Here is a 13,721-nt window from a genome sequence, read left to right as displayed (position 1 = left end):
GTGGGAAGAAGGGGGCCACAGCTGGATGGAGCCCCTATTTGGTACCTGCTGTGTGTTGACCCCTCCCTCTGACCAGCCAGACCCACTCGACCTGTGCAAAGACACCTAGAGTTGGCTTTGGCATATGGCACCGTCGGTCTCTGTGTATGTGTCTGTCCCCTCATAAACCATGTGTCCCCAAATTGCCGAGACTCTTGGACCGGAAATCTGTGTCGCAGGTCCGATCACAGGGCCCTTCCCATCTTGGCACATGCACCCCACCCCACCCCAGTGGTGGAGACACACCAGGGCCATTGCACCTTGGACGGGCATCACGTTGAGCCCTCCCCACAGTCCTACGGTGGCCCATGAGCCCACCTCCCAGACAAAACTGAGACCAAGGGATCCAGACCCCTGCCTGGCCACCGTTCAGCTGCTCTGCTGGGATTCGAACGCAGGTCTCTGTGACCTGAAACCTTTGTGCTCATTCACCGTGTCCTATACCACATAGAAGAGAAAGTGTGAATTTAATTGACCTACTTGTTCAGCGACAGTGACAAAAGGGAAGGCAGGCAACAAGGGTCTGGCTTGGCCATCTGGGCTGCCGTTGATGGCTGGGCGGTGGAGCCCCACTGAGGGGGTCCCCGGACTGACACGGTGGGGCGGAGTCCCCGGCTGTGTGGGCAGCACGGCCGGTAGCCGCGCGAGGTGCGACAGCTCATCAGCAAACCCCCGGCAGCAAAGGTCTGGCTGGACTGGTCCGAAGGCAGCGTTTCTTCTCCACATCTACCCTCTCATTAAGAGCCTGGCCACAGAGGCCTGGAAGAACGCTGCAGGAAGGCGGGCATTGTGAAAAGCATTCACTGCATTTGGACACATTGCCTTGTGCATTTCTGCTGGTTCTCTAAACAATTCCTCCTTTGTCTCCCGCTCTTTACTTTGGAGCTCGGTTGGGAAATGTCTGTTTTGTTTGGTTTAATTTTTGTTCTTTTGTTTCTTTTATTGTTCGGGATCTCAAATAAGCCAACCCCTGAAGGAATGGCCTCCTTGGCGCTCTTTTGGGCTCGTTAATTCTATGTTGCCAGCCTGCTGTCCCGGTGAAGCCGTGGCTGAGGTTGAGGACGGGGATGCTGGCACTTGACTCTCGGGGCTTGATTATGTGCAGTGAGCACCGGGGACACCGATGGCCGGTATTCATGTTAGGTATCCAGCAGCTATGTGTTGGAGGAATGGTTCTGAAACAAAACACACACAAAAAAAATTAAAAATACTAAATAAATAAACAAAATACACTGAAACTCCAACACAACATAGTCCTTCCTTCCTGGCCCACCAGGGCTGAGATACTGAAGTTTAAAATCTGTTTCTACATTAAATTAAAAGAAGACAGGCCTGCTGCGCAGCCGGTCCAGAGTTGCGTACTCCTGTCCTTCTCCCGGGCATGGAGCGTTCGGTGACCTCAGAGAAACTGGAAGCTCACTCTGCTTACATGCTTAATGTATCTAACCCTGAAGGGCTTGCTTGGTAGGTGTGCCAAATGGCTACAGTGTTCCCCCATCATTCATATTTAAAGTATGATGGAACTCTGGCTCTGATCTGTGCAAATCTCTGCATCTCATTCTTTCAGCTGCGGTAAAGCTCACTTAAGAGCTCAGGGGGCCAGAGGACCTCCACCAAACACACTTTTGTTCTGGTTCTTTTTCATTTTTCTTGGAGGTGATCCTCCAAGATCACCTCTTCTTTGGACCAGATCTCCCTGTCTTGCATGTAAAAATGAAGGGGGGAAAAATAAAATAAAAATGAAGGGGGAGCCAGATGCCGACAAAGTATACCATTAATACTTTAGGTCAGATTTCAGATGTTCGTATCGAACATTTGTCAGAAGTTCCCGAACAGTATTAGCTATTTCTAAGTCTGTTTATATTTGGAAATGATTATTTTTTTTAAAGAACTCATTTTAAAACAACTTCAATGAAACCAAGGCTCAGGCTGGAAAGAATTGCATTCACCAAGTCATTCGTATGAATTTTTAAATGTGCTTGCCCATAGTCAGATACAGGATAAAAATCCAAAAGGCTGATTTGTAATGTGATTTTTGAGGGAAAGTTTTGCTCTCGATCACATATATGCCTACAGCTCCCTCCGAGTTAAAATATTTCTGGAGGGAGCCATTGCGTTGGAACGGGTCTTGCTTGATTCCTGGCGCCCTGAATTCCAGCTTCCAGGTGAGTCAGGCAGGTTGGTGTAGAAACGTGCTGGCTGACCTGTCCTTGCCGTGTCTTGTCCAGTGAGCCTGCCCCTGGGCCCCAGCAGTCCCTGCGGCACGGACAAGGTCCCGCCGGTGCCGTGTGAGGCCGAGGAGACCGTGTCTGTCAGCAGCTGTTTCGCATCAGAAGACACAACTGAAGACTCTGGAGTGGTGAGCTCCCCCTCAGACATCATCTCCCTGGATTCCCAACACGACAGCATGAAATCCAAAGATAAGTGGGCCACAGACCAGGAAGACGGCAGTGACCAGGACCTGGCTGGAACCCCAGAACTGGGTCCCCACAAGAGCCCCACCTGGGAGAGGAACGGCTCTGGGAACTGGCATCCAAGGTGAGTCAGGCGACAGCTGGAGAGGGAGGCCCCATCCTAGCCTTGGGAGGAAGGTCTTCTGTTCACAGTGACCCAACCGGCAGGTGCCCTCCAAAGTTGCCACTTCCCGATGTGGGGGTTCACTATCCACAACCATGTCTTCAGACTCTTTGTAGACATGTAGGTGTTTATAAGTAATACCTAAAGATTGGCTTGTTTGTTTTTTCTTTTATGTAAACGGTACCATATGCTCAGTGTCCTTTCTCAGTCAACATCGTGTTTTTAAGATCGATCCATGATGATACGTGTCTTGTGAGTTCATTTATTTTTCTGCTTTTTAATTAATGGGCACTTAGGTCATTCTGGTTTTCCACACCACTGGAAACAATGAGGAAGTTGGGCATATGTCTCTGTTTACACATAGAGAGCTTTCTAGAGGAGAAATTATGAGACATTCAGAAAAATTCATCCTCAACTATGGACTGTTGGCACATGGCTCTCCAAAATGATTGTCTGGTCTACAGGCCCTCCAGTGGTCTCTAACGGCCTGCCATCCACACCTGCGCCAACACCTGCCGTCAGAACACCTCTACTTTTCCACGCATAGAGGTGTCCAATTGCATTTCACGTGCTTTTTAATTTAGTCTTCTGATTAGTAAGAATGAGCATCTTGTCCTATGTGTATTAACACTTTGATTTTCTTCTTGCATGACTTGCCTTTCTAGAGACTGCCCTTTTAAAAAATTTTTTTTAATTTTTTATTTTGAGAGAGAGAAAAGAGAGAGAGCGCTCAAGAGTGGGGAGAGGGACAGAGGGAGAGGCAGAGAGACAATCTTAAGCAGGCCCCACACCCAGCATGGAGTCTGACTCAGGGCTTGATCCTACGACCCTGAGATCATGACCTGCGCCGAAATCAAGAATTGGACGCTTAACAGAATGAGCCACCCAGGCACCCCCACAGACCTTAAAAAACAAACAAACAAGAACAACAACAAAAAACTGGATGTTACTTTTTTTTAAAAAAATTCATTAATTTCTTCTTAATCTGTACGTCAGTTCTTTACTACACACAGTCTTTAAGACTATGCCTTGAATGTAGCTTTGTTTCCTCTTGTTGCATAAAAATTGCTTTTTAATTTTAATATTCTTAAACGTGTCCCTTTTCTCCTGAATGTGTATGGTCTTTGCATATTTAAGAGACCCTTCTCCTACCCTGAAGGACTAAAGATTATCTGAATTTCTTATAAAAGTTTAGTGTTGCTTTCTCACATTTGGGCTTCTCAACTACCTGGGTTTATTTTCGGGTGTGATGTGAAGAAGGAAATCTATTTTTTCCCACTGACTCCTAGCTCCACTTTGGATTGTGTACATGCCCCCGGCGCTCTGTTCCATAGAACTGGCTTATCTGTCTGACATCGTCCCAGCACACTGCCGTTGTCCCTTTCTTCGTTCTTCTAAGAAGAAGGTTAATTATCTGCGGCCCATCAATTTTTTTCTTCACCCTTTAAATAATTTTAAGAACTAGTCACACACACAGTGTTAATGAAATAGTAACAAAAAGTAGAATGATCCCAACAATTTCGCGAGTCTTTCACCAAAACCAATGAATGCCTTTGTGTTTTTCGTGTTTTGTTCCTACTTTGTCCATATGAACACACAAATCTTTACCTGGTTAAGTAATTGTAGTGTCAGTAATAATTTATTTTGATTTATTTTTACCTAAGGATTTATCATGAGCATTTGCCCATTTGTTAATTACACTCTAATAATTTTAACGTATAGCTCGTCAATCTTACGGGCCATTTCAAGACCAAGTTTATATTTTCATTTGACAGGAAATTAAAAAGTAGCAGTTGCTCCCCCCCACCCCCCCCCACACACACACAAGGTGTGTTAGCCTGAGCTGTTTGCATCTATGAGAGCCGAGAAAAATTATGGTATTTCCTTCTTCATCCATTAAACATTAAAAAAAAAAATCACTTTCTACAGTAATCCCCAGCTCTGTTCTGTGAGTTTGCATGGAGATTCCACACCCCGAGCTCTACATCTGAAGCTAATCAGACATTTTTAATTCTGGCCCCTCGGGATGCTCATGTTAGTCATCGTTTGCTTTGCTGGCATTGACCCCTGATGTAAAATCTTGCTGACTTCTATCCAAATATGAGAGTTAATGTTGCCTGTGGCCACAGCCAGGATAATCATGGAGTCTTTGGAATTTGCTGCTTTATCCCAGCAGGGAGTAGGGCATGTTTTTCTGCCCTAATCTCTGGGGTGCCATGGAATTTGAGAGTAGCAAGGCGGGGAGTGAGGGGGCTCTGACCGACCCACAGTGGGTCCCCCAGCACTAAGTAGTTGCCTAGTCTTTGAGAGTCCTCATGACTTTGCAGAGCCTTGTGCATTTGCTTATGCATGCACAGATGATGCCCCCTACCTCTCAGAGGTGTGGTAAGCCTATAAAAGCCCAGTGTGCGTGGCTCAGTACACATTGCCTGTGTATCAGATAGGATACATTGTCAAAGTTACTACTGTTAGTTTAGGAAATGGGGCACCCAGAATTCTCTGGGCTTCCAACAGCCCAGCAGTCTAACGAGGATGAAGATAGCCTCTGAGCCCCCCAGCCCTGTCTGTGCTGCCCCACTATCTGTCACAGAGTTGGGATCCCCCTCTGCCTAGGACTTTTCATGAAATGACCATAGTTAGTGCAATATTGTGATTCATAAGAAATATCTATTTGGTCATCCAAATGACCAAAACATATGTCTCATAAATATTGGTCTTCATCCACAGTTTCTGGCTCACAGCTCCCAAAAACCTTGGAATTTCCTGAGTGTTGAGAGTGATAAAGGTCTTTTGTTATGTTAATGAGATGCCTTTTGGAAAGCACCCTTGGGTGGGGGCTGGTTGCCAAGGGAGCCAACCAAGTGACTAAAAGGGAGAACTTTCAGCTCCACTCCCTGACCATCCTGGGAGGGAAGAAGGGCTGGAGGTAAAAAGCCAATGGCCAGGGACTTCCTCAATCATGATGATGCTATGAAGCCTCCATAAAACCCCCAAAGGACTGCATTGGAGAGCTTCTGGGTTGATGAGCACAAGCAGGTTGGGGAGAGTGGCTTCTGGCTGGAGAAGCATGGAGACCCTGCCCGCACCTCTCCTTATGCACCTCTTTTTCTGGCTATTGATTCATATCCCTTCTGATGTCCTTTAAGAACCTGGTCAACCCAAGCCTTTCTCTGAGTTCTGTGAGTCATCCTGGCAAATTAATTGAACCTAAGGAGGAAGGTGTTGGATCCTCTGTTCTGTAGTGGTCGGTGGTCAGAAAGAGGAGGCTGGGGTCTCAAGGGTGGGGGTGGGGAGCAGCCAGGTGGGACTGAGCCCTCCGACCTATGGGTCGGATGGTGTCTCTGGGTCCGTAGGGTCAGAAATGAGTTGAATTCTTGGACATCCTGCTGGAGTCAGAGAAATGCTTGCCATTGTATATGGGTCAACGCCCCCGACATCTGTATTGAGTCTGGGAACACCTGAGAAGTTTCTTTTGCTGGAGTGCTCTCCACTGACAAGTTAGACTGACTCAGAGACTGTGGTGTGGTGTATCACATGTTTATTTCCAATGTGATTTTCCATCAAGCTCAGGGTGACGGAGAAGCAGGTAGAAAGCTGGGGTTGCCAACTCAAAGGCTCACAGGGACCAAGCAGATAATGAGGGTAAGCGGCCACAGAGGGCAACCCCAAAAGCTCAGTCTTCTCTCGAGAAAGCAGCCTTGCACCCTCCTTCCAGACTTACCCGGAGGGATCACAGACCCAGCATGGCCGGCTTTTAAGAGAAGCCAGAAATCCAAATTTTTATGTGAGGTCTCCCAAGTTTTAAATGTTGGCAACCAAATCAGACATTCAGAGCCAAACCAAACACATCTGCATGCTGGGCGGGACCCACTCCCAGATGTGCACTCCACTGAGTATTAAGGGGCGCCCTGGCCCTTCCTCCTCTGCCTGCTGCTTTTCCAGCTTTGGAATATCGTAGTTGCTCAGGTTTCTCCTGTGAGAGAGCTCTTGAAAAATATCTTCACAGATATGTGTGGGGACTCCTTCTAGCTTCCTCTTCGTGAAATATGAAAGTCTCTTACAAATTCTGCAGGAAAGCAGCCTGTTTCAATAGCCCCCCTCTGTTCTGCCTCCAAATGTTCCTTGGGATAAGGCTCTGTTAAGCAGTTTTTGAAATGCTGTTCTGTGCATTCCATCATCCCACACTGTCATGCCGAAAGCCCTTACAAGTACTCACTTGTGTTGCATGGGTATGGAGAGAATACATCTCGCTGGATGAACGTGGTGCATTCCACTGCGCTCTGTGGTCCTGTCTGCAGCCGCGGGCACGCCAAGAGCATGCATGAGCAGCAAAAGGCAGGGAAGGCTGGAAGGGGCAGGATGAGGTGGGGCCAGACCCAGGGGTGGGGGAGCCACAGGGACTGGGCCAGAGGTCCAGTCTGCAGAACTCGGGTGAGCCAGGCCAATTTCAGGGGTCCAGACCAGCCTGTGGTCAAGTTCAGTGGGATGAGAACCCAGGCTGGGGGTTGGCAGCCCCGGATCAAGCTGAAATTGTGTGAGAGCAGAACCCACCGCTGTTCACAGAGCTGTGGCCTGAGCTCGGCCTCCTGGACAGAAGACCCATTTCAAGGAGCATCCTGTGTTCAGCAGGGATTGAGAGAAACAGTAAGGTAGAGCAGGTGTCCTGACATTCTGCACCCCCGGGGTGGAGGGAGGCGGGCAGGCAGGGCAAACACAGGCCTGGCACTAGCACTCACTCAGCACTTCGCATGTGCCCCTGAAGCGGGTACCTCACCCCTCCTCCAAGGAGATGGCACCCCTGTTCTCAGTGCCGACTGCTGGTCCCTGGATCCACCCTCCTGGCTCTGCCCTGCGTGATTCTGATACCTAGTTTCTGCGGATAATAAAGGATGTTCTTCTTGTGTGGCCAATAGCAATGATCGGGGCACGACCGTGGCCGTGAGACCAGTCCATCCTCTGAAGGCCAGGCTCTGGAGGCTAGGGCAAAGCAGAAGGCACCCTCCCTCTGGCTGGGGCTGCATTCTGAGAGGTGGCAAAGCCGTCCCCACACTCTCAGCCGACCCCCACATCATCAGCTTGTAGCATCTGCACGCTGGGCCAGTCCCCAGGAAGATAGGGAGCGTTTGTGGTTTTCTGCTTTGCCGGAGGACCCTATCCTTTTGCCAGACTTCTGTTACTCAGGTATTCACGGAGTACTGGTGGGAACAGCGCAAGACCCTCCGTGACCTGAGTGAGAAGCCCCAAGTTTGTAAGCCCTACGGAGTTAGGTCTCCGTTTGCTTGGCTATTTCTCCTTTCTCTGCACCCTGTAGACATCAAAGCCATCTGAACAGCTTTGGCTAGGGTTGCCTCAGGGCCCACACTGACAAATTGGAGGCCAAGTGCGATTTCCTCCAGAACTCCTGGCCGGTTGGCCTCAGCTGAGGGCGTCCTTCTGAAACTGTTCAGCCCAGTGGCAAAGTTCACGGCTCTGTCCCCGGCAGTTGATTTAGAGGCTCCGCTCAGGCTGCTATAGCCACCATCTCTTCAGTGACCCCATTGGCTGGGCTCCCCCGAATGCCCTGCGAGCCAGGGTTTTGAATTAAAGAATAAATACCAGCTTTCTAAAAAGAGCAAGTGTGAGCGCTTGGTAATAATTGGAATACCGTTTGTGCTCTGTGATCTGCAAATGATATGTTTTCCATCAAGTCGTTCGGTTGGATCCAATTATCATCTTCTGTTGCAAAATAAGTCTGTGCGCTCAACGCAAACTTGGGACAACACATTCCCAGCGGTTTCCTCTAAACTCAGTGCAGCCAGTGAACAAGCTCAGGGAAGAATTCAGCCCAAGAGCACAGTAACAGCACAGATGCCCAGGTGATGGGCGCCCCTTATTTGGGGGACACCTGAGAGTGGCCCCGTGCGCAGCTCCGCCCAGGGCAGGAGGCATTCCACTGGGACCTACATTTGTTTAAGCATCTCCTCCGAGATGCATCTCCCATTTGTGTATGGCCTGGGCCAACATTCCTAAAACTTAAAGAACAAGTCCACGAGAGGAGTAAAAAGTCTGGAATCAGACTGCCTGGGGTCATATCTGCTCATCGGCGGCGACTACGCTCTTGGGCCAGTGACCTGACCGCGTATCGAATTCCTTAGCACGTGGAGAGATGGAGGACCTCTACCCCTTAGAATAGTGCCTGACGTGTTGGCAGCCTTCAAAAACTGATGGCTGGAGTTGTTAGTTGCTGTCGAAGTTACTATTCACAACTGCCTGAGAAAGAATAGAAATGTGATTTGTTGATTTGTATGCTTTATATCTATCTCTGATCGCCCGCCTCTTTAAACTTCATAGCGCCTTCAGAAAGAAACTAAATGTGTCTATGTACATTTGTGTGTGATAAGGGGAGAAAACAGAGAGGACTTTGCCTCCTATCCACCTGCAGGAGCATCACAGTGGAACGTGTGTTATTTCTAAGCCTATGAATCCCGAAGGCAGTCTTGCTGTAATCAGACAATGTATCTATCAGAGTATCAGCATCGTGGGACTCTAAATTCCAGGGTGCCTTTGGGAAACATCCGGGCAGAATAGATGAGAGGTTGGATAAGTGGGTTTCAGGCTGTGTTGGTTAATGGTAGGACCCCACTGAAAGCAGGGTTAGAGCCACAAAGGACAGAAGGTGCAGCTTCAGGAGAAGGGAGCCCCCCAGTCTGAACTGCCATTCCCCTCACCCCCCATCCTCTGCCGTCCCCAGGTCCGTCTCAGCCCCATTTGACAGCAGGTGGTAAGCATGAGGACATTAGCAGTGAGACCTGTGGGGCCCTGTAGGGCATGAGTTTCTGGTCACGTCAAGGAACTGAGGGGTAGGGCATGAGTTTCTGGTCACGTCGAGGAACTGAGGGTGTGCGGGGCAGCAGAGGGGCTGGAAGAGACGGGGTCCTGCCTTTCCACTGGCTGGTGCCAGACTGGGGGAGTCCCAGGACTCTACAACCTCAGGAACTCTGTGACCAGCAGCGCTTAGAAGCATCTCCCACCTTCTAGAACCCTAGAACTTTGTGACCGGAGAGCACTCAGAAACACTTAACACATCCTAGAACCCAGATACTTTGTAACTATGTTTGCAAAGGAGCGTTTAAAAGCCACTCCAAAAATACGTACATACATACATACACACATAGCATGCCAGATCTTGCAGAACTGTGTTGCTCCATACAGAAGCTCTGGCCATGTTTGGCTGCTGAGCCCTTGCCAGACGACTGACCCAAATGCAGATGTGCTGTGAGTGTAGAAGACACAGACTTTGGGGTGAAGGAAAGAGCTCTTCATATTAATTACATGATGATACATAATGATGATAATAATGTGGCTTAAGTATTGGGTTAAATCAAGTATACTAATTAAGGTATAATAAAAGTGAAGTTAAATAAAGTACTTAATTAAAATTAATCTCACCTATTTTCTCTTTTTTCTTTTTTTTTTTAACGAGATTTTAAATTACACATGTGGCTCCTATTCTATTTTTAGGGGACACGGTGATTCTAGAACTCTGAAGCTCTGTAAATACAGGAGCGCTGTTAAATGGGCTGGGAAGTTGAGCACAAATGACTGTCATCAACTGTAGATTTTCCCAAGCTTCTTGCCTTTCGTTTATCGAGTAATTGTTTTGAAAATGCATGAGTCGGTTTGGTTGTCATCAGCAAATTGAATCACTACCTGAAAGGGACATTTTTTTTCCCCTCACACTTTTTTTATTTTTTAATTCTGCCATTGGGTAAATTACTTAAAGAAAACTCTTTTAGCTACATCAAAAAGAGAAATGACCGGGGCACCTGGGTGGCTCAGTCGGTTAAGCGTCTGCCTTCAGCTCAGGTCATGATCTCAGGGTCCTGGGATGGCCCCCTGCTCAGCAGGGAGTCTGCTTCTCTCTCTCCCTCTGCCCCTCCCCCTGCTCCTGCTTTCTCTCTCTCTCTCTCAAATAAATAAAATCTTAGAAAAGAGAGAGAGAGAGAGAAATGACCTCACAGGCCTGAATGGATCAGAATCAGCCCATACTCTTTTATTCTTTCTCATATAAAATGACAACAAAAAACCAAAACTTATTTATCCGAGGGCTGATTTGACACGACTGCTCCCAAGTGTCCTTTCACCAGAAGCTGGCGAGGCCATGCCATGGGCCAGATGGGGGGCTCGGTCACCCTGATGCCCTCGCCCCCTGCCCATCATCCCTCACGCCGGACACAGCAGTTGGCTGCAAGCTGTGTTCTCTGCGGCCACACTCAGTGTGAGAAAATGCTGCTGGTCGTGTTTATTCAGCATGTACAACCCGGTATCAGAATGTCTGCGCTGTGTTTGTTTGCTCTTCGTTTTTCTTGGTCTTAGGCCAAAACAGACTGTCAACACAAAACCTATCTGAAGACTGGGGTGTACGTTGGGGGTACGGAAGGTGCCCGGGAGAGGAACATCTGTGCGCGTTTACTTTCAGCTACAAAGAAGCGGACGCTTCTTGCCAGCTATCGACTCCAGGGACACATCTCGGGCTCTCCTGCTAAGCCCACAGAATGCTGACCTCCAAGCTCAGGGACGAAGTGCTTCGGACTGGTTTTTGCAGGGACAGAGGAATAGTCACAATCCATGGCTAACCCTTTGGGAGCAAGTAGATAGCGGTGGATGAGGAAGGAAAAGCAGATACCGCTAAATCTCTCCCTCGTGAAATTTTACATTGCCCAGCAAAATAGATACGTTGACGTTGGCTTTGACTTTTGCCAAAAGTCCATTGGCGAGAAGCCCAGGGCCCAGAGCGCAGGGACCCCTCTGCATTGTATCAGAAGAGGAGGCAGCTGCAGGAGCCCAAGTGGGTCAGCAGCCTTGGGAACAACAGCCCAGCCAAGGACCCTGGACAGACCCTCCCTCCCAGGCTGGAGGCTCCCATCATGTGTCCACTCTGTCCCCTTGGGTAGGCAGGGCCCCAACAAACCAGGCCCACATCGGAGGATGTGGTCAGAGGGCCATGTGAGGTGCAAGGCGGGTAGAGGTGGAACGGGACTGAGTGACAGCATCAGGGGATTCTGTGCAGTGTCACCGAGGCAGGCAGAGGAAAGGGGGCGCAAGAGAGCAGAAGCAGGAGGGATTGGACTCAGTGTAGGGTCCCCAGACTTCCGCAAGAAGGCTTGGACTGTGGAAAGGTGGGGAACAGCTGAGGAGCCCCAAGCCCTTGGGGTTTGGCTACCGATGGCTTTTTAGGGGGGGCAGCTCAGGCTGGGGCCTGGCCCTGAGGAAGATGGTGAAGTCCTTGTCTCTGCCACCCTCTATGGTTGTCAGGCTGACAGCTACTCACTGGGTTTGGTAAGCACTGATAACAAAATAAAATTGTAAACATAATGTACTATGCAAATCGTGCATCATATCACAAAAATGTGAACTACTTTGCAAAAAAAGAATTCGCATTCATGGTCAGAAGGGCCCAAAGGATTATTTTAAATTTGGCCATTTAAAATATTGCCTATCGGGGGGCCTGGGTGGCTCAGTCCATTAAGTGACCAACTCTCGATTTCGGCTCAGGTCATGATCTCAGCGTCGTGGAATCGAGCCCCACGTCGGGCTCTGCACTCAGTGTGGAGTCGGCTTGGGATTCTCTCTCTCTCCCTCTGCCCCTCCCCCTGCTGTCTCTCTCTCTAATAAATAAAATCTTTAAAAATATATAAAAGATTGCCTATCCTTCAAGCTGTTTTGTACCAAAATGAGCATACTTCTAGACAAAAAGGATAAAATACTCACTGTAGTTCATTCATTTCAACAAATCCCAGTGGTTGGTGGTGGTTGTCTAAATTTCTACCGCCCTTGTCCATGGGTGTGTGCTGTTTCTAGATCATCATGTTCCTCCTGTACATATGTCTTGATTTCTTCACATAACATGCTGCCATAAGTATTGATGTTCTTCTCCACATAGACTCCAAAATCGACTGATTTTAGCGCCCTTTGAAATCAACATGCAGTGTTGCTGGATATTTTTTAATTCCTCTCATAAATTCGACAAACACTATTGTGTTTCTGTTTCGCTTGCTATAGGATCATTTCCTTAAGACAAATTACCAAAGGAGACTCGTGAACCAAGGTTCTTACAAAGTTAAAGCAATGTTTTTGTTTCTCAATATGCATTTCCATTCCTCTCCGGTAGCAACAAGTGTCACACTGAGACCCTCAGGGTCTCAGCTTCACCGCATTTCATCAGCTTGCAATGACTTGTTTCTAGTTTAACATTTATAAAACAATAGCATTAGTGGGATTTTTACTTTAAACTGCTTTTTAACTCTCATTAATATCACTCTGTTCTCATAGAGCGATGTGGTTTAGCATGCTTTGAAGTAAAAGCAAGTACTTTGAAGCAGAAATGCATGCAGAATTTTGTTTAGCTGGGCTTTAAGCATCCCAAATGAAGAGCAAGCATTATAAAAGTACCATTTTCAGTTTCGAATACGATTTTATATAGCACTATGCACTATGTAAATTAAATGTACTTAAACCATCACGGTCCATGAAAGAGAAAAGCACAACTTTAAGAAAATGCATCCAAGCAACAGCAGTAGGAAAGGGAGCCTTTGCTCTGTTTGGTCCTCATTAATTGGCCCACAGGCACACACAACCAGCCCCTTTTGTCCGGCTTGTCAGAGGACATTAGCTGAGACTAATCTGGAAGCCGCTTCCTGGCTCCCAAAAAGACACAGCCACCAAGTAAGAAAGACTCATTTATCAGAACACAAACTCTGCTATGTAAGTGAGGATTGTGGAAAGCATATTTCATGCATCATTATCTGGGCCTGAGTAGCAAGGATGGAAATTGGTCCTCAATTTTAACAATCAGTGGAAAAGACCTTCAGCTTTCACTGAAGCTAGACAATTGCCCTCGACATGTCTCTGTTCTCTACGCAGCGAGAACAGAGACAAGAGCCCTTGCAAAGGCTGCATTGAAATCGTTTTGGCATTAGACGTCCTGTGGATGCTATTGTCCGAGTGACGCAAATAAGGCGAGTTCCGGCTCCCCTCAGCAGGCGGGTTGACATCAGGTGGCGGGGGCCACAGTGTGCCACTGGACACCAGACGTGGCCGGCTCTCCCCCAGGGTTTGGAGGCCAT

The 13,721-nt window shown here is 48.1% G+C and overlaps 1 protein-coding gene across 1 annotated transcript in view; it reads left to right on the top strand.

Annotated features, from left to right (window-relative positions):
• COBL (cordon-bleu WH2 repeat protein) overlaps positions 1-13,721 on the top strand; it is a 289,484-nt gene that overhangs the window by 249,232 nt on the left and 26,531 nt on the right. Inside the window, exon 9 of the mRNA XM_044920215.1 lies at positions 2,268-2,577. Coding sequence (XP_044776150.1) covers positions 2,268-2,577 — 310 coding nt within the window. The remainder of the gene's footprint in view (positions 1-2,267; positions 2,578-13,721) is intronic.

Source organism: Neomonachus schauinslandi, chromosome 12 (genome assembly GCF_002201575.2).
Source record: "Neomonachus schauinslandi chromosome 12, ASM220157v2, whole genome shotgun sequence".
Lineage (NCBI taxonomy): Eukaryota > Metazoa > Chordata > Mammalia > Carnivora > Phocidae > Neomonachus > Neomonachus schauinslandi.
The sequence above is the reverse complement of the archived record's forward strand: the minus strand, read 5'-3'. Positions and strand labels throughout refer to the sequence as shown.